The sequence below is a fragment of the Mus pahari genome, chromosome 13, assembly GCF_900095145.1.
Source record: "Mus pahari chromosome 13, PAHARI_EIJ_v1.1, whole genome shotgun sequence".
Taxonomy (NCBI): Eukaryota; Metazoa; Chordata; class Mammalia; order Rodentia; family Muridae; genus Mus; species Mus pahari.
This window is the reverse complement of record NC_034602.1, coordinates 95,435,567-95,459,044: the sequence shown is the minus strand read 5'-3', so window position 1 is coordinate 95,459,044 and position 23,478 is coordinate 95,435,567. Positions and strand designations below refer to the sequence as shown.

The following is a 23,478-nucleotide window of genomic DNA, read 5'->3' as shown; positions in this document are numbered from 1 at the left end:
GCTGTGGGGACAACAGTATTACCCTGTGTGCTGCTGTGGGGACAACAGTATTACCCTGTGTGCTGCTATGGGGACAACAGCATTACCCTGTGTGCTGCTATGGGGACAACAGTAGTACCCTGTGTCTGCTTAGTTTCAAACACTGCAGAAGGTACATCAGGTGTCTTAGGAGGCAGGGGCAGGCTGATCTCTGAGTTCCACACTAGCCTGATTTTTAAGTCCCTGTCTAATTCCTTTTTGTATACTGATGTATTATTCTCTCCTCCCTAACAAAGACCATGAGATATTTGATATTAGAGTCTATTAAGTCCCAAGACATGTCATTCTATAGTACCTGGAAACTTTGTGACCAAAGACATCCTCAGCCCTGGACTAGCTCTGGATGCTGAGCCATCTCTCTAGGCCCAAATTTGTAAATATTAAAAGTCAAACTATACCAAAAATAGAGGCAAATGGAACATTAGGTCTTTGGAAGCAGGATGATTTGCTATACTTAAAAGTTACTAGAGGTCATTATACTGTGTATACCTACTTTGTTTGCTATTTTGGTTACTAGACCTGCTTTGTTACTTTGTAACAGGTCCTGTGCTTACTGCTGGTACTAGATACAGTAACGATAAGATTCTGCCCAGAAGAACTCCTGTAATAACATTCTTTTTGTTTGCTTGCTTATTTGTTTGAGACAGGCTCTGTCTATATAGTCTTAGCTGTCCTGGAGCTCCTATATAGACCAGGCTGGTCTCAAACTCAAAGAAGTCCTCCTGCTTTTGCCCCCTAAGTGCTGGGCTTAAATATGTGTGCCACCATGCCTGGCTTACAATGTGACATTCTAGTAAAAATATATCCCAAAGAGAGATATAAAAAATGGAAGTAATAATATATAGAGAGGAAAATGAAGTCATGGTGAAGGAGATGGACCATGTGTAGAGGTTTGAACAAAGAGGGGATGTTGAGTGGGACTCTGAGAGAGAAGCCACCACAGCACTAAAAGAATATTCAAGGAGAGCACTGGGGAAAATACTCGCTTAGCAAGCATGGTGACCATGACCTGTGTTCAGTTCCTGGAACCCATGTAAAGGTGGAAGGAAGGAACAGATTTCACATGACTGTCCTCTGACCTGTGCTCATCACACGTGCGCGCATGCACACACACACACACACATACACACACACACACACACACACACACACGCTCATAGGTACACACATATGCATATACACACATGTGCACACACACATATATACATACACACAGTAATAATAATAAATATTTTTAGAAAGGCAATTGAATTCGATAAAAGCATGATTTTGTTCACTAAAATTTGTATTTAACTTTCTAATAACATTCTGAGTATTGCTTTTATTGAATAAAAAGAGAAAGGTGAATTTTTAAAAATAGACTTGATTATAAATCTCTAAAATGACTTTTAGTTCATTTTAGGCCTAAACAGTGAAACTACCCTTCCCCCAAATCAGTGTATTTGGGTATGTCTGTTAAAATAAATGAGAGCCAGGCAGGCATGACCAGCCTCGGGAGCTTCGTAGGACGGTGTCTCAAAGCGACAGGAGCAGTAAAAGCGACAGGAGCAGTAAAAGCAAACAGTTACTTGTCAGAATGCAGCTGGCAGCAGACATTTGCATTTTCATGATTAATGTTTATGCTACAACTTGATAAGATCCCCAGAGCGTCCAGGTGACCCATGAGCAAAGCTGGTGCTAGCTCCTCTTCTGCGAACAGCCCGCACTCCTCAGTAAGTCTCCTTCAGTCTCTAAGGATTGCTGAGCCTCTTGTTCCATAAAGATCTTTTTAAACTTATCTACTCCTGACTAATTTGTTTCTTCAAAAAGCTTTAACTTAGCCCCTGGGAGTTCTCTCTTGCCTTTCCTAGCTACAAATGACTTTTCTCTTAGTGGCTTCATATTCTGCCTTTATTGTGGGAGTTTTACACCATGTACCCCGATTACCATTCCTTCCCAGTCCTTCCATGTTTGCCTCCCCTACCCCACTTGTAACCTCCCCTAAAAGAAGTAAGAAATCAATAAAAATAAGAAAAAAGGAAAGGGGTATTAGTCTACTTGTGTTAGCTATAGTCTCACTGGAACATGGCCTCTCTCTCAGTGGCCTGCTCCTTAACTAGAATTGAGTCCTTCCTCCCCCCATCTCTGCCAAAAGCCGTCCCTTGTGGAGAGCTACACTTGAGCATCTCTATTACATGTTTTGAGAGTTCTCCTTGCTGGCTTCCTGTGAGGGGTGGGAGTAGGGGTTGTCAGAGAACCCTTCCACGTCCCTCCCTCTCAACTGCGTCTGTAGCCCCCTTGCTCTTCCCAGTCGGTGGGAATGTAGATCACTGGCCTTCACAGACCACAGACATGGCACCCTGCTGCAATAGGATCCTGACCCCAGGCAAGACTCTAGAGGGCAGCGTGACCCACAGACATAAGCGTAGCCTCAAGTGGCAGCAACAACCATGGACCTCTGCATGGCCTTTGGTGGTAACTTGAACTGTAGACACCAACACAGACAGACCCAAGTATGGCCCTCACTTGGCCCAAGTGTGACCCAGGAAGGACCCAGATATCACCGTGGACCCAGGTGGCAGCACAGGACACTCACATCGATATGGTACCCCCAGCAGCAGCACAGACTGGACATAATATGGCTTCAGCCTACAACACAGGCCATGGACCTCCATGTAGCCTTTGGTGGTAAATCGGATCACAGACATCAGCACATATCCTTGTTGCAGTAGGGCCTGGGACCAGAGCAGCGAGGGCCTGGATTCACCATGACCTCAGGTGACAGCCCAGGCCACTCAGATCAGTATGGCTTCTGGTGGCAGTATGGCCTAGGGGCATCAGTGTAGACCCAGGTGGCTGCACGGACTATGGACCTCTGCATGACTTTTTTTTTTTTAATGGTAATTTGGACCACAGATATCAACACAGAGCATGACTACTGTAGGCCCTTAGTAGCAAGGACCTAGACATCACTGTGGTCTCAGGTGGCAGCTCAGGTCACTCACGTCAGTATACTGCACCCCTGTCCAACCCCACCACCCTGGCTTTTCCACTGAGCACTTGCCCAAGAACTTCATAGAAGGAGGTTTTTTCCTCTGATGTGTTAGTACCTAGAGTATTAGTTACATGTATGGTATGTATTAATAACTTAAAAGAAAAAAGGCCAGGGAGTTAGGGTATATTTTAATAATAAAATAATAATTTTGAAAATCTGGTTTTTGATGTGAATATAAATCATTAATTTTAAAGGAAAATTAATGCTTTCGTGTGGAAGCATTTGAAATGTGTTTGAAAAGAGAAGAAAATTGGTGGGTGGTAGTGGCCCACACATTTAAACCCAACACTTGGTGAGGCAGAGGCAGGCACATCTCTGTGTTTGAAGCCAGCCTGGTCTACAGAGCAAGTTGCAGGACAGTAAACCCTGTCTCAAAGAGAAAGAGAGAGAAGGAAGGAAGGAAGGAAGGAAGGAAGGAAGGAAGGAAGGAAGGAAGGAAGGATAAAATTGCATGTAGGAGAGAATGAAAAGGAAGCCACATTCCTCATTTCATATCTTGTCAGAAATAACAGAACTGTTTAGGTCCTGGGTCTAGTTGCTGAGTGGAAGGCAAAGGCCATTCCGCGCCCTTCAGTGAAGCCATCACCATGGCCGTGAGCAAGTCAGTGGTGAAATGGGAGTCTCACCTGCCTCACCCTTCCTGTCTGAAAAAGCACTGCGTTCCTTCAGGTCAGGAGCATTGTGGGTTCTCTCGATGACAACATTTGCTTTACTCTTTCCTGATGCAGACCATCATTAAGTCTATGGGGTGGAACCTTGTTGGTCCTGTTGTTCGATGCCTCCTGAGGGGCAGAGAAGAGGATAAGAGAGAAGAGTGTTCTCTGATATTTGATTTGCTGGTGAAGGTGAGTCAGGAAAGCTTGTTCTGCCCGTCATGCACACAACAGCTCCGCAATCCCCTTCCATGTTTAATTCTTGTTCTTCGTAAGGAAATTTTAGTCTAGGGAATTATTCCTAGATAATGCCCAGTTGTACTTGACTGGATGAGTGGGCAGCTCCATCTGAGCATCATCAACATTTCTAGATACAAGAATTACCCAGTCTGAGGCCCCTAACTCAGTTTCCAGTAAGAAAGCTACAAGGTAATTTAACAAGTGTTCTCATTATATAGGCGAAGTCACTTTTAGAGAACTGTTTTAATGTCATACTGACCCTTTAGTAGCATTAGAGCCAGAATCAAAACCAGATATGAAAGTTGAAAAGAGACTGTAAAGGGGGTGGCGGATCAACAATAACAACTTTTGTTTGAAAATGTCATAATAAAATCTAATATAGGAACTAGAGATTGTTGGGATATACACAGATGAGTACTCGGATGAGAAAGCTCTTCCCAGGTAATAGGACTTGGTTATGAGGACTTTTAAAGAGGGAGGCAGTGGCTGGGGATGTAGCTCTGGTAGAGGTGCTGAGAAAGTTAAGCAGATTGAGGCTTTAAGATACGGCAGTCAGGATGCACCATAGAGCATCTGTTGAGAAAGCACAAGAGACCAGTGGTGCAGGGTCAGGGCCCTGCATGGAGAGCCAAGGCATGCTCTGTCTACTTCAGTCTACAGTGAAGAAGCCTGAGTTCTGAAGAGCCTTTAACAACTGAGTAAGGCATTTTACAGTTAGCAAATATAACTGTATTTTCTTGGTATGTCTTCTTTAAAATAGTAATCATGTGGCTTTAAATGCAACTTGTATTAAACAGGTTCAATTGTGAATATTTTTATAGTTGTGTAATCCAAAGGAATTGTTGTTGGGTTTGCTTGAACTCATTGAAGAGCCCTCCGGAAAACAGATTTCCCAAATTATTCTTCTTTTACTGCAACCATTACAAACAGGTAATGAGCATTTTGATATCCAAGTATTTCTTGTTCTATTTGCATAAGCATCTTGATGTTGACCCCTAAGTATGAACAGTCACCAAGTGAAGTTTGTGGTAAGTTACTGCATGCTCCCCTTTTAGGCTGTCCCGGCAGCGCCAGTGTGGATGCTGCAGGAAGCCCGGAAGATTGGCTGCTCAGTAAATACCTTGTTGTATGTCATACTGCTTGTGTGTATGTAGCTCTTTGGTTAGCTTTCTTTTTGCATGTATGTGTGTTTTGTCTGCATGTATGTCTGTCTGTACATCATTTGCATGCCCAGTACCTTACCAGATCCCCTGGAGTTAGACACAGTTGTGAGCTGCCATATGGGTTCTGGGAACTGAATCTGGGTCCTCTAGGAGAGCAGCCAGTGCTCTTAGCCACTGAGCCGTCTCTCTAGCTTCCTAGTAAGCTTCTTATCTACAGCTATAGTTAGAATTTCCTCTCTAAGCATATGCGGTGGTTCAGCTTCGGGGCCTGCAGCATGCAGTCTAACAGCAGTGTGGTAGTCCTGTAGTTTGATTAAGAAGAATAGGAGACAGGTGTTGCTCAGCCTTTGAATTGGGAGGTTGGAGTTAAAAGGTTCAACCAGAGTGAAATGAGGCATGAAAAGAGAGAAAGCTTCATGGTTCAGTATTGGCAAATAATGGCTCTCAGCAACCAACATAGACACTTTCCATGAAAGAAGCTATTTACTGTTTGTGTGTGTAGCACACATATATGCTTCAGAATATGATAGAGGAACCTAGACACTTACACTTCTTAAATATTCAAAGTCTTCTAAGGACACAAAAAGCTCTTTAATACTGTACATTTATACAATGCTTTGCAATTTTCCATTCATATTTTGTGTTTATAATCAAAAATAAGGGAAAGATGCAACCAGTTATAAAAATACTATATTCGTTGGTTTTCTTATTGCTGGGCTTAAGTGCCTGACAACTGGAAATTTAAAGAACTGTTGATCTGGTTAGGATCCACAGTCCATCATGGTGGTGAGGCATGGTGGAAGTAGTGTGGCAAAGTACCTGGTCACATTGCAATGGCAGTCACAGTAGTGAGGTCAGGCTCTACTGCCTCAGAGCCCACTTCTAGTGACCACTTCCTTTAGCAAGGCTCCTCCTGCTAAGGATCCAGAACCTTGTCCCATGTGGACTGTGTGCTCACACGTGAGCACAGGTGATTATTTATGAGGTAAACACAGGTAACTGCTCATGTGTGAGCACAGTAACTGCTAATGTGTGAGCACAAGTAACCGTGTGGTCTCTGTTGCAGTTATTCAGAAACTTCCTAACAACAAGGCATACTCCGTTGGACTAGCATTGTCAACACTTTGGAGTCAGCTGTCTCTTCTTCCCGTTCCACACTCAGAAGAACAAATTCAGGCAGATGATTATGGCCTTTGTCAGTGTTGCAAAGCCTTGATAGAGTTCACAAAACCTTTTGTGGAAGAAGTAATAAGTGATAAAGAAAACAAAGAAAATGCAAAACTAAAAGATGAATTACTGAAATTGTAAGTATATTTTGAAGAACATTTCACTGTGGAGTGAGTAATTAGTAGCTCAGTTACCTTATGTTTCTTATGTGTACATACAAACCTAGTTTCATATTGTGAATTTTAGACATAGATGTTGGGCTGACATAGCATGGTTGTTTACTGAGGCACTGACAGTACAAAGCCAACCTTCACTTAATTCACTTTCACCCATCACAGCAAGCAAACACTGAAAGTGGGGGCAGGAGATGTGTTCAACTCAGGGAACTTACGCCGTCTCTGGGAAATGCATTTGAAAATAGTAGAGGGACCACTAGACATCCACCCTGACTGCAAATTCAGCAAAGTGCTCACCCACTCTCATACCGTGGGTTCTAACCAAACATCCACCACTGTTCACTGTGGTTGCCAATCCCTTAGTATATGGATGGTCCAGACTAAGATGTGCTCTCAGTATGAAACAGCCTCCAGACTTGACAGCTGGACCCTTTTAAAAGGAAGACCGTGAGCTGGATATGGTGGTGCTCACCTGCCATTCTACCCCTCAGTGGGTGAGGCAAAAGGATTTTAAGACCAAAGCTAGTGCCTGGATTATAGAATAAGTTGTCTCCAAAAAACAAATCAACACAAAACCTCCAAAATAAAGAGCACACACCATAAAAAGAAAGAAAAGAGTTAAGTTCCTAAATAACCTTTGTATCAAAATATTTTAGCCATATTAATTTCTCCTGTTTCTCACAACTTTTTCTCATGTGAGTACTAAGGAATCTTAAATGTTAAATTATACATGAAATTTGTGTTAAATTTCTCTTGAACAGAACTGAATTTTTTTTTTTTTAAATTTGGCAAACTAATGCTATTACTTTTCTATTTTTCTGGGTTAAGGCATTTAAAGTTGTTTTTAAAAACAAAAAAGTTGTTTTAAAAAAACCATCCTAAAGAACTAGGAAAGGCTTAGTTACAGAATAAAGTTAGATTTTTAAAAAAATGCAACTCTATGAAAAACATGACTATATTGTCCTGCGTTTTCCTGGGATTAGTGATGGTGACCTCCTTGGACTAGCTGGACCTCAGGAGACATTCAGCATCAACGTAACACTCTAGAGATTCAATTGAATCTGAGCTGTGCAGTCTAGCAAGGCCTTCTCATGCTTCCCCAGTACTGTCACGAGTGAGAAAGGATTCCTTGTGTGTTACCGACACTGAACTGTCGGTGCTTGCCTTAGGCCACATGTGTGACATAGTAAAATACCAGGTGATTTGTAATTGTATTGTATTTGTATTGATTGTAATTGATTTGTACTGTGGCTTGCAGTTCTAGGCTAGGAGTTCTCAGGCTGGACTGAGGCTCATGTTCCCTGTGCTCACGCTTTGAGAACAGCATCTTCTTTCCCATGAGAGCGAGCCCACCTTTCAAAGGTCCCACTTGTTACACTGTTACCGCCTGAGTTGAGGGAATGAACCGCCCATGAGGGTGGCACTTAGTTCTCATGAAAAGCCAGGTAGGAAGAACTAGAGGTGTGTGCCTTGGGAGCGTTGACTTCATGGTTATCTATTTCTTATGCCGCAGTTGTTTCAAAGGCTTGAAATGCCCTTTGCTGACAGCACAATTCCTCGAACAGTCAGAAGACGCTGGAAATGACCCTTTTCGGTGTTTTGCATCTGAAATAATAGTAAGTACACTGATCTAATCTATAATACTTGTAATTTTAAATTTATTTTAAATGCTATATTGTAATTTATGACCAGTTAAACTGATAATTTATTAATAGGGCAGTGTATAGTTTTTTAGAACACATAAACAACAGGATGGAAACTAAATAGCAGTAATATTATCCAAAGCCTTCTAAATGTTTCTAAATACTAATAAATAAGAAAATGTATACATACATATAAGGTCTTGAAAATGTGTATATTTTCTCTTAGTACTCTAATACAAATCATTGGTATTCATTTCATATTATTTTTTTAGAGGGAGAATGTGTGTGAGAGTTATGTGTGTTTATGTGTATCTGGCCTGAATATATTTGTACCACATGCATGCAGTACCTGTGGGAACCAGAAGAGAGCATCGGCTCTCAGTTGTTAGCCAACATGTGGTGCTAGGAATTGAATTTGGATTCTCTAGAAGAGCAGCCAGCCCGTCTTAAGCATTTAAAGTACTACGTTAAGTGTATCCCATTGCAGTGCAGTCACCAGTGCTGCCATCTCAGGGACATTTCTTCCTACCTGAAGTCTGTACTTGCTAAGCACTGCCCCCCAACACACACACCTCTCCCGTCCCAACACCCCTCCCTCCCGTCACTGCCTGGCTAAGCGCATGCACAGCCCCCTCCTGTCCTGTCACTGCCTGGCAGCTGCCACACTGTATCGGAAAGCACTTTTATTGTTTCCATGCTGAAATGGTTTTTCTCTCTTTTTATTTCGGTATTTTGGAGACAAGGTCTCTCTACATAGTTCTGGCTATTCTGGAACTCTCTTTGCAGTCCAGGCTGGCCTTGAACTCACAGAGATCTACTTGTGTCTGTCTCCCACAATGGTGGGATTAAAGGTGTACCCAGCTTCATTTGTGTTTTAAAGTTACTCATTTTATTTTATCACAGTGGGTTTATGCAGCACATGTGTATAGTGGCCAAGGAGGCCAGAAGAGGGTATGGATCCCTTGGAATTGTAGTTGTAGATGGTCGTGATCTGCCATGAGGGTGGTGGGAACCAAAGCTGGTCTTCTGCAAGGCAACAAGTACTCTTAACTGCTAAGTCATCTCTCCAGCCCCTGAAATGATCTGTCTTAGCTTACTCTAAAGCCCTCCCTCCAGCAATCAGGTAGTTTGGCTATCAGCAAAACTCATGTATGTATGTGTGTGTATATGTGTGTGTGTGTGTGTGTGTGTGTGTGTGTATTTATGATTTTAAGTGAGATCATATCTAGAAAGAAAGAAAGAAAGAAAGAAAGAAAGAAAGAAAGAAAGAAAAGAAAGAAAGAAAAGCAAAAACCCTGCCTGAATAGGTAAGGCCCATCCAGTAATCTTGAATAACTCAAAATCAATTGATTCAAGACCTGCATTACCCCAGCAGACCTCGTCACTGGCTTAGTCAGTGTTCTGTTGCTGTGCAGAGACACTATGACCACGGCAACTCTTAGGAAAGGCAGCACTGAATTGGGTCTTGCTTACAGTGTTAGGAATTTGGTTCATTATCTCTGTGGTGGAGCGCGGCAGCACAAGGAAGACACGGTGCTGGAGGAACAGATGAGTGTTCTAGTCAGACCCACGGGCAGCAGGGAGAGAGTCTGGGTCTGGCTTGGGCTTTCGAAGCCTCACCTCCCCACTGACATACTTACCAAGGCCACACCTCCTATTCCTTTTAAGGTAGTGCCACTCCCTGATGACCAAGCATTCAAGTGTGTGATCCCATAGAGCCATTCTTTTTTTTTTTTTTTTTTTTTTTTTTTTTTTTTTNTTTGAGACAGGGTTTCTCTGTATAGCCCTGGCTGTCCTGGAACTCACTTTGTAGACCAGGCTGGCCTCGAACTCAGAAATCCACCTGCCTCTGCCTCCCTAGCACTAGGATTAAAGGCGTGTGCCACCACGCCCGGCCCATAGGGCCATTCTTATTCAGAGCACTGCACTCACCTTTGCCATTTAAGAGGGTCTAACAATGGGGGTGACATTCAAAGCAAGTACCACAAATTGTATATACCTTCAAAAAGAAGGGATGTGGACAGAATGTGGATATCGAATAAGTAGATGATAAATAGTTTATATGCCAACAGCTTCCTTAAAAAAAGAAAAACCATTTCACAGGGATTTTTATCAAAAATTGGACACCCTGTCCCCCAAATTATTCTTAATCATGGAAGGAAAAAAAGGACTTGGGATTACCTTGAATTTGAAGAAGAAGACGACAAACAACTGGCAGAGTCTGTGGCTTCTCTGACATATCTAGTATTTGTTCAGGGCATCGGTATTGATCAGCTTCCCATGGTCTTAAGGTAAGAGTCCATCTCAAACTCTTGATTTATTTGCTATCCAGTACATGTATGTTAATCTACTAGTACACTGAAAGATGGCAGATTAGAGATGCCTAGAGTTTTCCGGTATCTCCACCAGTGTAAGGAAAGACATGAAGTAAGTGTGTAGCTTCCGAGAGAGGTAGTGGTGTGAAAAGGCATAGGAGTGTGCCAGCATCAGTAGACAGAGAGCAGATGAGGTTCAGTGTATCGAATATTAGGCTTGTAAAGGAAACAGCATACTTGAACATTACATGTTAGGGAAAGTGGGTGGGATGGGAGAATTTGCCCCTGTGGCACTGTAAGAGGAAGAAGAGCCTTGATGAGCCCCGCAGGCACAGAGTATGACATTCTGCATAACACATTAGGCTTAGAGGTCTGTGATCCACACAGTCGGCAGAGCTGGAGAAGTGTGCCTGATAACTTCTAGCGCTGGGGCCTCATACTTCCCAGGGTATTCACTGATGCTACAGGGGACCTTGAGAGATCTTGTAGGCGAAGTTTTCAGCTAAGGTAAATAGAAGCCCAGAATTACTAAACCTCTAAGCTCTAAAAGCTTGCCCTCTGCTGACTAAGGGAACAACCACCCTGAGAATCACTGTGGGCTCAGGAGACATCAAGACAAAATGATTTTGACTTGAACCCAGATCAGGAGACATAAGGTTTACTTAATAGGAAATGCAGGCTCCATTGCAGAGGGAATCAGACAAGACTTAGAGCTGGAAACTGTGTCTTTACCTCTAGGGAGTAAAACTGGCTCTGAGTGAATAATGCCTTAGCCGCTGCTTGGCGTTTCCCAGGGCCTCATTCATGTTAAACTCGCTAGGTTGCTGGGCCAACCCATGAGAACACTGACTAGCATTTAGGCCAGCAGCAGTGATGGCGGCATGCCTGCCGGCAGCACTCAGTGCAGTGGACTCGGCCACGCTGAGCAGACATTGCAAGGAGCCAGGTCTGAGGAAAAGCACTTCAGCATCAGTGGGACTGGAGGGCGGGTCTCTCTGATTGATCACGTGGTTCTGTCTTCTCCGCCATCCTGTGGGTGCCTCTGTACTTCTTTCTCTTCCTCCCCTTCACACTCTCTTCCTGCCACTTTTTCACTGCTAACTTTACTAGCTTTGTAATTCCAATTTATCCCATACACATCCTACCTTTTTGTTTATCCTTATTGTGAGTATAGTTGTTGTTTTCATGTTTTTCTTTTGTAATTAAATGTTTGTGGTCTATGCGTTGTCACTGCTCTAGAGGCAGTGGGACCTGGGAGAATGGCGCCAATAAATGAGGCCAACTTCAGTCAGAGCCCCAGACAGTTTATACTCCAAGGTCACATGGGTAAAGTTTGAGTGAGTTTAAGCCGTACACAATCACAAGGATGAGTCACATGTGGCAAATAAATGGCAGTTTGATAACACAAGCAAGCAATAATGAGTAATCTGAAGTAAACTCACTCCTATCCCCACCCCTGGGTGGAACATGAAAACACATTCCAAGAACAGTTCCATGTTTGAAGAAACTAAGGTCACAAGACTCTTGTCTTGTTTTCTTTGAGCACTCTTACAAGAGCTCAGATTTTTCTCACAACTCCATTCCTGGACCATGTTCCTACACTCCATGTACTAGTGGGCACTGAGGCTTGGGAGAAGGCTGGCTCAGTACAAAGTCCCACAGAACTCGCCTCTCTTCAGTAGCCAGTACAAACAAAATGAAGTGATTGAAGTGCCAGACTATTGAAACTTGGTTTTTAGAGAAGATTTCTAGAATCTATAGAAGAAAGGTACATCCAAGCAAAGGAGGCACTTAGAATGGGCATTCAGGAAACTGCCCATATGAAAATTTAGCTAAAATGTCAAACGTACAGGAAAAAAAATATAGAAAGTTATGAGGATGGAATGCCAAGAACCCCAAACAAAAGGGAACAGACAGATCATGGAATGATACACTTAAAGCTGAAAATAAATAGCTGCCAAAAATACTATATCCAGCAAGATTTAGGTAGAAATAAGGGCTTCTAAGATCAGCACAAGACTGTTAAGCCCATGCTAAAGAAGTTACATCAGGCAGTCCTGCACACAGAGAAGATGATGGATGAACCACAGCAGCACTGGGAAGAATAAGTCACAGGAAAAACAGATGACCAATAAGAGTTACTAAACCTCCAAAACAAGGTGAATAAGTTAAAAAGTTAATCAGGAAAACAGCAGGAATTAGCCATGTTCCTCTCACTGATAACCCTCAGTGTGAACTCTTAACCATCTGATGGAATTATGGTGGTGGGGTCACAATGAAACCCAACTAGCTTCTATCATTTTAAAACATTTTAAATTATATATGTGTGTGCGTATGTTCATATGAGTGCAGATGCCCAAGCAGGCTAAAGTTATTAGGTTCCCCTAGAGATGGAGTTACAGGTATCTGTGTGCCATCCAGTCTGGTTTCGGGGAACCTAACTCAGGTCCTCTACAGGAGCAGTATGTGTTCTTAACTAACTGCTGAGTCATCTCTCAAGTCCCAAACTTTTTTTTTTTTTTCCCCCGAGACAGGGTTTGTTTCTCTGTGTAGAACTCACTCTGTAAACCAGGCTGGCCTCGAACTCAGAAATCCGCCTACCTCTGCCTCCCAAGTGTTGGAATTAAAGGCGTGTGCCACCAATGCCCGCTCCCAAACTATTTTTTAACTTTCAAAAACACACTCAGCACGTGGAGACCTTGAGTTTAAGGCCAGCCACAGTGAGTTCTAGCCTAGCCAGGGCTACACTGCGATACCCTGTGATACCCTGTCTCAAAGAAATACAGACAGACAAAACGGGGCATGGGTAGAAGAAACCCACATAGACCTAAAGTATGGAAATGATATTCTAAAAAAGGTAGAACCTGAAAGTAAGCTGGACTAGCTTGATTCTGGACAATAGAGACCCCAAGCCAAAGTAACTGAGTGCCACTGAGAAGATAGAATAATATGTCTCCACATAATTCCATAAAACAGTACTGTAAGCAAAGATAAGTCCAGATTCAACGTGGTGTAGATTTCAGCCTCCAGTCTCGTCAGTAGATTGGTCACTCAGAGAAAAGAACTAACAGAAAAATGTTAGTGACACTACGTCATAGATCGCAGCTTCTTAACAGATGTTTACAGAGTATTTCACTCAACAACTTCAAAATATACATTCTTAACAGCTGTGAAACTTTCTCTACAAAGAAATCACATTCTAAGCCATTAAACATGTCTAAACAAAATTTTAAAAAAGAACATCTGTCTTATCAGGTCATAACGTGACCTGATAAGCTATAAAAAATAGGCAGACACCTGGAGATTGATAACATAATCTACTTTTTACCAATCAATGTGTCATTGAGGAAATTGGGATAATTTAAAATTTCTTTAGAATCATCTGAAAAAAAAAAGTCACCTACCATAAACTTCAGGATATAGCAAAGGCAGTTCTGAAAGGGAATTTTTAGCTATGAGTGCCTAAATTAAAAATAATACGGGGCTGGAAAGCTAGCGTAGTGTCAAGAGTGCTTGCCACTCTCTCAGAGAACCCATGGTTCTGATCCCGGCACCCATGTGAAGCCACTCCCAACTGCTTTTAATTCCAGCTACTGGGGATCTTATGTCTTCTTCTGGTCCCAGTGGGCACCCACACACATGTGCACATACACATAAATCTTTTTTTAATGTGTGTGCAGCGAATCTCAGATAAATAACTTGATGTATTTGAAGGTCGTAGCAAAACAGAGCTAGCCCAAAACAAATTAAATAGAAGGAAGTAAAGATCCTGTAGAGTCTGGAGAGATGGCTCAGAGGTTAGGAGCACTGTCTGTTCTTTAAAGAGGTCCTGAGTTCAATTCCTAGCAACCACACCTCTTTTGGCCTGCAGGCATACATGTAGACAGAAAGTTATATGCTGTATACATAATAAATATTTTAAAAAAATCAGTGTAGAAAGAAGTGACATGGTATCTAAAAGAGCAATACAAAAAAAGATAAAAGAAACAGAGCCAGTTCTAAGTTGACATTTATCCAAACTAACCATGAGAAGATAATGGAATTTTGTTAGATACAAAGTGGTAACCACTAAAATCCAGAGAATCATTGTGAATTACTTTGAGAACTTAAATTCTAGTAAATTGGAAAATCTAGTAGTCAGTACATTTCTAGACATGTGTAACCTAACACAATTGAACTGAGATGATACTGAGAACCTAAACATCCATTTCAGAACCAACAAAGAAAAGTCCAGGACTATGCAGACCCAGATACTTAGATAACTAACACGCATCATCCTTAAGCTACCCTCTAACTACAAAGGGAAGGAGGGCTTCAAACTCATCCTCCCAAGATAATATGATACCCAAGCCAGGTACAAGTGCAGCAGAAGTAACTGGCTGGGTGTGGTGCTACGTGCCGCGTGCTTATAATCGCAGAATTGGGGATGTGGGAGGCTGAGACATGAAGAACATGAATTATAAGCCAACCTAGGCTGCATAGTGAATTCTAGGAAGTCTGAGCTAAATACCAAAATCATGATTCAAAACAAAACAAAACAAAAACAAACCAAAACAAAATCTCCCAGTCAAGCAAGAGATAAGTACATAAAGATGTCAGGAAGGCCTGACTAACCTGAAATGGCTCCCAGGCCCCGAAGTAGAAGAGAAGTGATTCCAAAAGTTGCCCTTTGACTTCTCCATTAGTGTCATCATATCCAGTGCCCATGTGCAGGCATGTACACAATAATACATTATTAAAACCCCCAAGAGACAACAACAAAAGAAAGAACCCAGTCTTCTTGCTTAGCTTAGTTGTAGAAATACTCAACAAAAGACTTCTAAGGCAAATTCTTCAGTGTCATAATAGGATCATATATCACAGTCAATTTGGTCTCCGTTCAGGAATAAAAATTGGTTCAGCATACATCAGTAAACCTAACCCAGGACATACATATATTGACTCAAGGACAAATATCATGTAGTTTTTTTTCATGTGATTGTTATATGCAGGAAATCCTTTGGCAAAGTTCAGTATCCCTTCATGACAAAAGCCCCAAAGAAACTTAAATAGAAGACTCATACATTACTGACACAGGCTGTAAGTGGAAGGCCTAGAACCAACATACTACTTCAAGCGATAAATTGAATACATTGCTTTTAAAGCCAGTAGGTCTGCCATACCAGATAAAACTGTTAAAGTGCAGAAACATTACCCTAGTTGTAGAGGTAGGAAGTACGTGGTTATCAGAAGGTTGCTTGCTCTTGCGGGTTGGTGTTATAGTTTGCTTTCTGTTGCTAGATAAATACTATAAACAAAAGCAATTTGAAGAAGAAAGGGTTTATTTGGACTACATTTCCCCTCATAATCCATCTTTGAAGGAAGTCAGGACAGGAACACAAGGAAGGAGCTTGAAGCAGGAACCCTGCTTTCTTAAGGCTTACTATCTGGCTTGCTTACTAGCTCATGCTTAGCTATTTTTATTTATTTTTTTATTTTTTTGGTTTTTCAAGACAGGGTTTCTCTGTGTAGCCCTGGCTGTCCTGGAACTCACTCTGTAGACCAGGCTGGCCTCGAACTCAGAAATCCGCCTGCCTCTGCCTCCCAAGTGCTGGGATTAAAGGCATGTGCCACCACCGCCCGGCCGTTTAGCTATTTTTTTAACAGCCCAGACCCATGTACCTAAGGAATGGTGCTACCTACATTGGGCTGGGCCCTCTCTATATCAATCAAGACAATCTCTCACAGCCATAGACACAGGCCAGTCTGACCAAGTAACTCTTGACTTGAAATTCCCCTTTCCTAAGTGAGTCTAGGTTGTGTCAAGTTGACAATAAAACCTAGGCAGCACAGCTAGGAGGAAGAATCTTTGCCTTCATCTTCTTACACTGTCCTGTGTGGCACTGTGCTCTGCCTCTGCTTGGGGTACTTCAGTGCCACAGGCATGCCAGCTTGGAGAAGGCTGGGCAAAGTCCGGAAAGGAGAGTCCACAACATATGTTTCCCTTTGGGGCATCAGATGCTGCTACGTGCCTTGCCAGAACAGGAAGGGGGGGGGGTCTGGGGTAAATGCTGTAGTTCCAAGTCTCCTTTCTGGGTACCCAGGCACCGCCAGCATACCACCTGAAAGTCAGGAACTTGGGTCAGAGGTCCCCATTTCTCCTCAGGGTGTGAAAATGCCGGGCTGGAAGGGGAAAGCAGACTCTGAAATGAGCAGGATCTGGTCCAGTTGGGATCGAGTACCAGAGGGGTGGGAGAAGAGAAAAGCCTTCTTCTGGAGTCTTAGGTGTGGCTCTTCTAGTGAAGCAGCTCTCTGAGACAGTCCTTGCTTGATCACAGTGCTTAAATGGGGGAGAATGTGAACGCATATGCTTTATTCAGGTAAAACAGGATTATATACCTCTTGGGGAAGGGTGTGATGGTATCCAGGAAGGGAAAGTCATTGGCTGAAGGCTAAGGCTATCTAAGACACCTTATTAGCATGGAGACCTCCAGGCACTACTCTAGGAGACTGAGTGGTCCTCTCAGTTGGGTGTGTCTACATGTTCCGGAGCACTACAGAGATAGGCAGGGAGTGGCTCCGCTCCTGCCATTCTCAAATCTCTGAGATTCCCCGGGGTTTGAGCTCACTCAGCCTCACCAGTTCTTATGCCCATTGGTGGCACAACCCTGTCTTTTTAAAAGATGTATTTAGTTATGTTTATTTGTGTGCCTACAGAATCTGAAGTGGGCATTTGATCCCATGGGGCAGGATTACACATAGTTGTGGGCCACCTGACATGTGTGCTGGGAACTGAAGTTCTCTGCAAAAACAGTATGGGCTCCTAATGGCTGAGCCATCTCTCCAGCCCCCGAGTTTCCTACTTAATAGGCATGAGGTACAGGATTAGAGCTGACCCCCAAAGTCCTCACTTTATTTTAACTCTATAAAATCCTTGAGTCTAATATTCTAAGTTCAGGAGGCTATGACTCCAACCTATGTTTTTTGAGGAGACTACAATTCAAATAGTATGTGTATGTGTGAGATAGTTTGGGGCTATAATTGGAGATCAGTGTTAAGAGTACTTATCTAGCATGCGTGAGGCCCTGGGCTTGCTCAGTGGTTGAGGAGAGGAAATTACTGTTTTTAAACATCTTTTTAAAATTATTTCCTATTTTAGCCCATCATACCTTTTGCAGTTGAACATGGAGCATATTGAAGTGTTTCTGCAAAGGTAAGATCATTTAGATGAAATCTCAGGATTAAATTGTAACATTCAGCAGTCATTGGGAGGAGGGTGGGGGTAGAGGAAGGGTCAGGGTTCAAGGTCATCCTTGGCAACACCAAGGTCAGGGGTGAACTACATGAGACCCTTTGGCAAACAGCAACAACAAAAAGAATTTTGACTGATTGTTCAGCAGAATTTCTCCTTGACATACATATCAGTTAATTAATTTTGAAACAGTCTTGGGATGAGCCCTGGTTAGTGTCTAATGATAGATCCTCTTGCTTCAGCCTCCCAAGTGCTAGTGTTACAGGTATCCACCAGTCATTCCAGATAATGATGTAGCTTTAAAGGACCTTATATTTCAATTTTTTATTTGCTCATCCTAAAGTAAGGAATCATTCTAAATAAATCATGAAACCACAGTGATAACTTTTCATGTTTTCTTTTAGAACAGAACAGTCTATTTACTCCAAAGGATTGGTAAGGTTTATTTACTATCATTGTATATTTGCATATGTGTGTGTGTGTCCACGCGTGCGTGTGTATATGGGGGGGTGCATGCGTGCGCACATGTGTGTACACTTGTAGAGGCCAGAGGACAACCTGAAGGATCCAGTTCTCTCCATTGTATGGGTTCTGGGGATCTCAGGTCATCAGGCTTAATGTAAGCTCCTTTCTCTGTTGAGCCAGCTCACCAGCCTGTTTGCTTACATTATAAATCGTAAAAATAACAAATATAACTGTCAACTGCACCTTATGTGCGTGTATGAGCATGTATATACATGTATGTTCATGTATGTTCATCTGTAGGAACTTCTGGAGACGAGCTTATTGAGATTAGAAGACAACAGCCTGTGTTATCAGTACTTAGAAATCAAGAGTTTTCTTGCTGTGCCTCAGGTAAGCAGAGCATGGATTCAAACACTGGAGCAGCTTCTTACGTGTTCTGAACTCGGCTGGGAAGCGTGTGCTGAGACTCCTACTCTTCCCACCTCTGTGGGGAAGGGCTACTGGGACTTCCGGCTGAACCTGCAGACGTCAGTGATCTGCTTTCTGTGCTGCCATGACAAAAACCAGACTACTTGCTATGTAGCTAGTAAGACAACAGAGCTGAAGTTTAAATTCTATTTTGATTAATTTCTCCAACTCCTAGGATTAATATACATTTAAGTAGCTTTGTGAACATCCTGGTTGATGGCACGAGGGAGGGCCCTTGGGAGCAAAGCCCCTTGACCTTCTAACTTAGGCTCTCAGCTGTATCTGCTCTCGAAGTGTTAAAGGCCTGACTCTCTTCATTCACTATGCAGGTTCGTAGCTGTGAAGGTTAATATTGAAGTAGAAAGGTGTGGCTTTTGCTAGTACATTAAGCTTGATGATATTTAATTAATGCGTTATATTTCTGCATGTTTGATTTGATTTTCTTGCTCTTCTACAAATAATTGAAAATTACCATTTACTTTAAAATCACATTTACTTACATCTCATTTTATGCTATGTATAAAGTTAATGTAGTTACCTTGCCTGTAATAATGATAGGCCAGAGAAGCAGTCTCCTTAGGTCGCACATCTCCTTTCTCTAGCACCTCTAGATAATTGAACTTTGCAGACAGAATCGATTTACCTCTGGATTTAAAGGGTTTTTTTCTTTGTTTCTAGGGCTTAGTCAAAGTTATGACACTCTGCCCCATTGAGACACTGGTATGTATGATTTTGGGGCTAACTCATAAGTTATAGCAAGAAATCTTAATAAATAATGTAATTTAAAATGTTTTATGTATTAGTATTATTTGTTTCATTTCAGAGGAAAAAAGGTTTATGTATGCTTCAGCTGTTTATTGACAAGTTGGATTCACAAGGCAAATATACATTGTTTAGGTATGTACCAAGCTGAAAGCTAGGCACTTCTCGCTGCTCTGACAGAACAGGTGAGAAAACAACTACAGCGAGTGTTCATCTGGGTGCAGTGTTTGCAGAGGTGCAGTCTGACCTGCTGGCTCCTGTGCTGTGTCTGTAAGACAGAGCTCATGTGGAGAAGGGTAATGGAGCAGAGCTGTTCACCTCACGGGAAGGGCCAAGGCCAAGACCCATCCTTTGAGGCATGTCCCCAGAGACCTGCTTGCTGCACTAAACTCTACTGCCTAGTTGCCATCTCTCAAGGATGCCATTATAATATGACTCAATCAAGGGGTAATCTATTGATCGGTTTGAACCCTCAGGGTTTAATCACCTCGAGAACTCTGTCAGCTGCACCCAGTCTTTAACACATGAGCTTTTAGGAGACATTTCAAAACATAGCCCATGCTAATTACTAGGTATGTGCTGATCAAAACCTGTTAATGCCTTGTAATCATTTAAAGGTACAGCATTTGTACAGTACTGTTCAGTGTCTGTAACCCAAAGAATCAGCTTATCAAATATTCTGTATCAGTGTGTAAGTTTGAGTTTGAAGCACTGTAAACTTACTCGGTCTGGAAGGAATAACTGAGATTGATAATGTTCCTGCTAGAGCTGCTAGATCTTTAGAGTTCAGTGATCTCCATTATTTATAATTGCCACTGAGGCACCACAGAGGACAGCTGTAACTTTGACAGGTTTGTCATTTCAAGTTTCTCTTAGCTCCTTCTAGTAGAGTTTCTAGGCAACAAGTTAAAGATTAGAAAACTTTAACCTAAATAACAAGTAAAGACTTTATAGGGCTGTATAAAGAGTTTGTGTGGAAACTCTATTGTCCTAATAGTAGGAGGTGGATGTATTCTAATAACACACACATTACTACATGCTAAATTTAGCCTACAGATCTTAGCCTGTTTTACTCTGTTCTAGATACTAAGAATGAATTATGAACTGATTTAAGCAACAGTAAAGCTGAAAGGTCTTCTTTGGATGTGTCAGTACTAGCATCATTGAGCCTGTCCTTTTCTTCAGCTCTGATTATACCAGAGTCAGGTCTAGCTTACACAGTCTTAGCCCTTAGACCTTATACCAAGTTTCTTATTTTGTTTTATTTATACTCTACCAAGAGATCCCTTTTTACTTAGTCTTTCCTGGTAGCTTTTGGTCTGTGCAGTTGGTTCTGTTGCTTCAGGACAGAACATCATGGTATTGTGTAGGTAGCAGGAGGACTGCCTCAGTTCATGGGGGCCAGGAACACGGGCATGGGTCAGGGGAAAGGGTTAGTGTCCCTTCTTCAAGCACATGTCCCAAATGACCTAGGTCAGGGTTAGGGCTAGGCTTAGGGGGGCCATGATGCCTCATTTCCTAAGGTGCTACCACGAGCTGAGAACCAGGATTTCAGCACATGAGCCTTTAGGGGATACTAAAGAGCTAAGCCATTAACACTTAACCAGGTTTCATTAAGCAAGTGGCAAGTGAGCCAGCATTAGTCTTTCACAGAGAACAGTTTTGAAAGTGTTTAGGTTATACTGGTGCCCATTCTTACCTAAAGTGTTAAATTATTCTAACTATATCCATAAAAAAGATTTGAATTTGGTTTAATAGAAATTTCTTGTTGGAGGGCTAAGGAGACAGCTCAGTGAGTAGGACACCTTGACAAGCATGGGACCTGTGAAGATCTCCAGAATCAAGGTGGAAAACTAGGCACGATCGCATACACCTGTAGCCCTGGCTAGAGGGACAGGAAACAGGAGGATTGCTGGGGCTCGCTGTGCCAACCTAGCTCAGGTTCAGTGAGAGACCACCTCAAAACAATAAGGGGACTGCTGGAACAGGACACCCACTGCTCTACATAAAATTTACTAATTAGAAAAAGCAACAACTATTAAGATGGCCTTAGAGTTGCCTGGCCACACTGGTAATTGTCTTTGCTGTGAATTTTATATACTTAAAAGTTATATAAAGCCCAATTGAATTTTGTAATCTTCTGTGTTATAATTGTTTTCAAGGTGCTTACTAAATACAAGTAATCACTCAGGTGTGGAAGCCTTTGTAATTCAAAATATCAAAAATCAGATTGATTTATCATTTAAGGTAAGAGTACAGACCAGGTAAGGGGTCATTTACCAACTTATTTGTTCACACGTGGCATATGTCAGTATGGTTGACTCACAGATGTCTATAATATTAAAGTATAATTCTCTATTTAAAAAGTAAACATGACTCCCACACCCCTGAATTTTGAAAACTTGTTAACTATAAACTTTACTGGCTTACATGGCTTTTACTGTGCTATATACTTCAGAAAATAAAAATTTGAGTTGCCTCTGTATTTGACTATGAGTAACCCCACATAGAGAAAAGAAACCACCAGTGTTGTCACACCGGCAGGATTCTCACACGTCACCAGTGTTGTCACACCAGCAGGATTCTCACACGTGTCTTAAAGGGAAAGGAGATGAAAGATACAATGTCTGTTAAGAGTCTAATATTTTTTGTACTGTTGGGTAATTATAGCATATGAGATTTGTCATACTATTACATAAACTTTATTTTGCTTTTCAGAAAACATATAACAAATGGTTTGCAGGAGCACAGCTGATCTCTCTGTTAGACCTGGTCCTGTCTCTCCCTGAGGGCGCTGAGACAGATTTACTGCAGAACTCAGACAGGTGAGGTGAATAAAAGGATGTAGTTTCCTACTTAAGTTACTCAGTGACTTATATAGAACAAAACCTCTTCTTTCAAGACCAATGAGGTTTACACAGCATTACACAGAGATTTGAAACCATACATTTGTGACTAAGAATCTCACAAAAACAGTTCATAAAGGACTTATGTATTTGGGCTTTGTTTTTCAGGTCCATTTTTCCCATATAGAACATACACTGAGTGTATTAGAATAGATGTGGAGAAGTGCTTGTATTTATAAACAAAGAGAATCTTGAAACTTGGGAAGAAGTAGTGGTGGTCATGAGGACAAGGGAAAAGTGCTCACCCTGTATTTGTGAACTTACATCAGAACAGTGAGAAGCAGCTGTTGTCAGTCCACAGAGGGGTCTGAACAGTTTCTAATGGCAAATGTGTAAACAATGGTATTTCCAACATTTCAACTTGCTTTATAATAATTTGCAGTTGTTGATTTCATAAATTTATACTGCAAATATTTTTTAATTAACAGGATTATGGCTTCATTAAATTTATTGAGGTATTTGGTTATCAAAGATAATGAAGATGACAATCAAGTAAGTGAATGACTTGGAAAAGAACCTGTGAGTATATTCAGAATGAGAAGGAGTGTCTGAGCTTTTCTTTTTCTTTTTTTTTCCCAATTTTTATTAGGTATTTACTTCATTTACATTTTAAATGATATCCCCAAAGTCCCCTATACCCTCGCCCCCCCACTCCCCTACCCACCCACTCTCCCTTCTTTTTTTTTTTTTTTTTAAGATTTATTTATTGTTATACACTGTAGCTGACTTCAGACACACCAGAAGAAGGTATCAGAACTCATTATGGANGGTTGTGAGCCACCATGTGGTTGCTGGGATTTGAACTCGGGACCTTCGGAAGAGCAGTCAGTGCTCTTACCCGCTGAGCCATCTCACCAGCCCCCACCACTCTCCCTTCTTGGCCCTGATGTTCCCCTGTACTGGGGCATATAAAGTTTGCTAGACCAAGGGGCCTCTCTTACCAATGATGACTGATTAGGCCATCTTCTGCTACATATGCAGCTAGAGACACGAGCTCTGGGGTTGCTGGTTAGTTCATATTGTTGTTCTATAGGGTTGCAGACCCCTTCAGATCCTTGGGTACTTTCTCTAGGTCCTCTATTGGGGGCCCTGTGTCCCGTCCGATAGCTGACTGTTTGCATCCACTTCTGTGTTTGCCAGGCACTGGCATAGCCTCACAAGAGACAGCTATATCAGGGTCCTTTCAGCAAAATCTTGCTGGTGTATGCAATAGTGT

At 42.0% G+C, this 23,478-nt stretch overlaps 1 protein-coding gene across 3 annotated transcripts in view; it reads left to right on the top strand.

Moving 5' to 3' along the window:
* The window catches only part of Glmn (glomulin, FKBP associated protein), a 38,491-nt gene that overhangs the window by 7,561 nt on the left and 7,452 nt on the right, over window positions 1-23,478 (top strand). For all 3 annotated transcript variants that reach the window (XM_029545182.1, XM_021210841.2, XM_029545183.1), the window contains exons 4-16: window positions 3,802-3,918; window positions 4,788-4,896; window positions 6,196-6,433; window positions 7,986-8,088; window positions 10,219-10,406; window positions 17,569-17,622; window positions 18,066-18,096; window positions 18,427-18,516; window positions 19,273-19,314; window positions 19,418-19,491; window positions 21,519-21,603; window positions 22,075-22,181; window positions 22,691-22,754. In XM_029545182.1, the coding sequence (XP_029401042.1) occupies window positions 3,802-3,918; window positions 4,788-4,896; window positions 6,196-6,433; window positions 7,986-8,088; window positions 10,219-10,406; window positions 17,569-17,622; window positions 18,066-18,096; window positions 18,427-18,516; window positions 19,273-19,314; window positions 19,418-19,491; window positions 21,519-21,603; window positions 22,075-22,181; window positions 22,691-22,754 (1,302 nt within the window). The remainder of the gene's footprint in view (window positions 1-3,801; window positions 3,919-4,787; window positions 4,897-6,195; window positions 6,434-7,985; window positions 8,089-10,218; window positions 10,407-17,568; window positions 17,623-18,065; window positions 18,097-18,426; window positions 18,517-19,272; window positions 19,315-19,417; window positions 19,492-21,518; window positions 21,604-22,074; window positions 22,182-22,690; window positions 22,755-23,478) is intronic.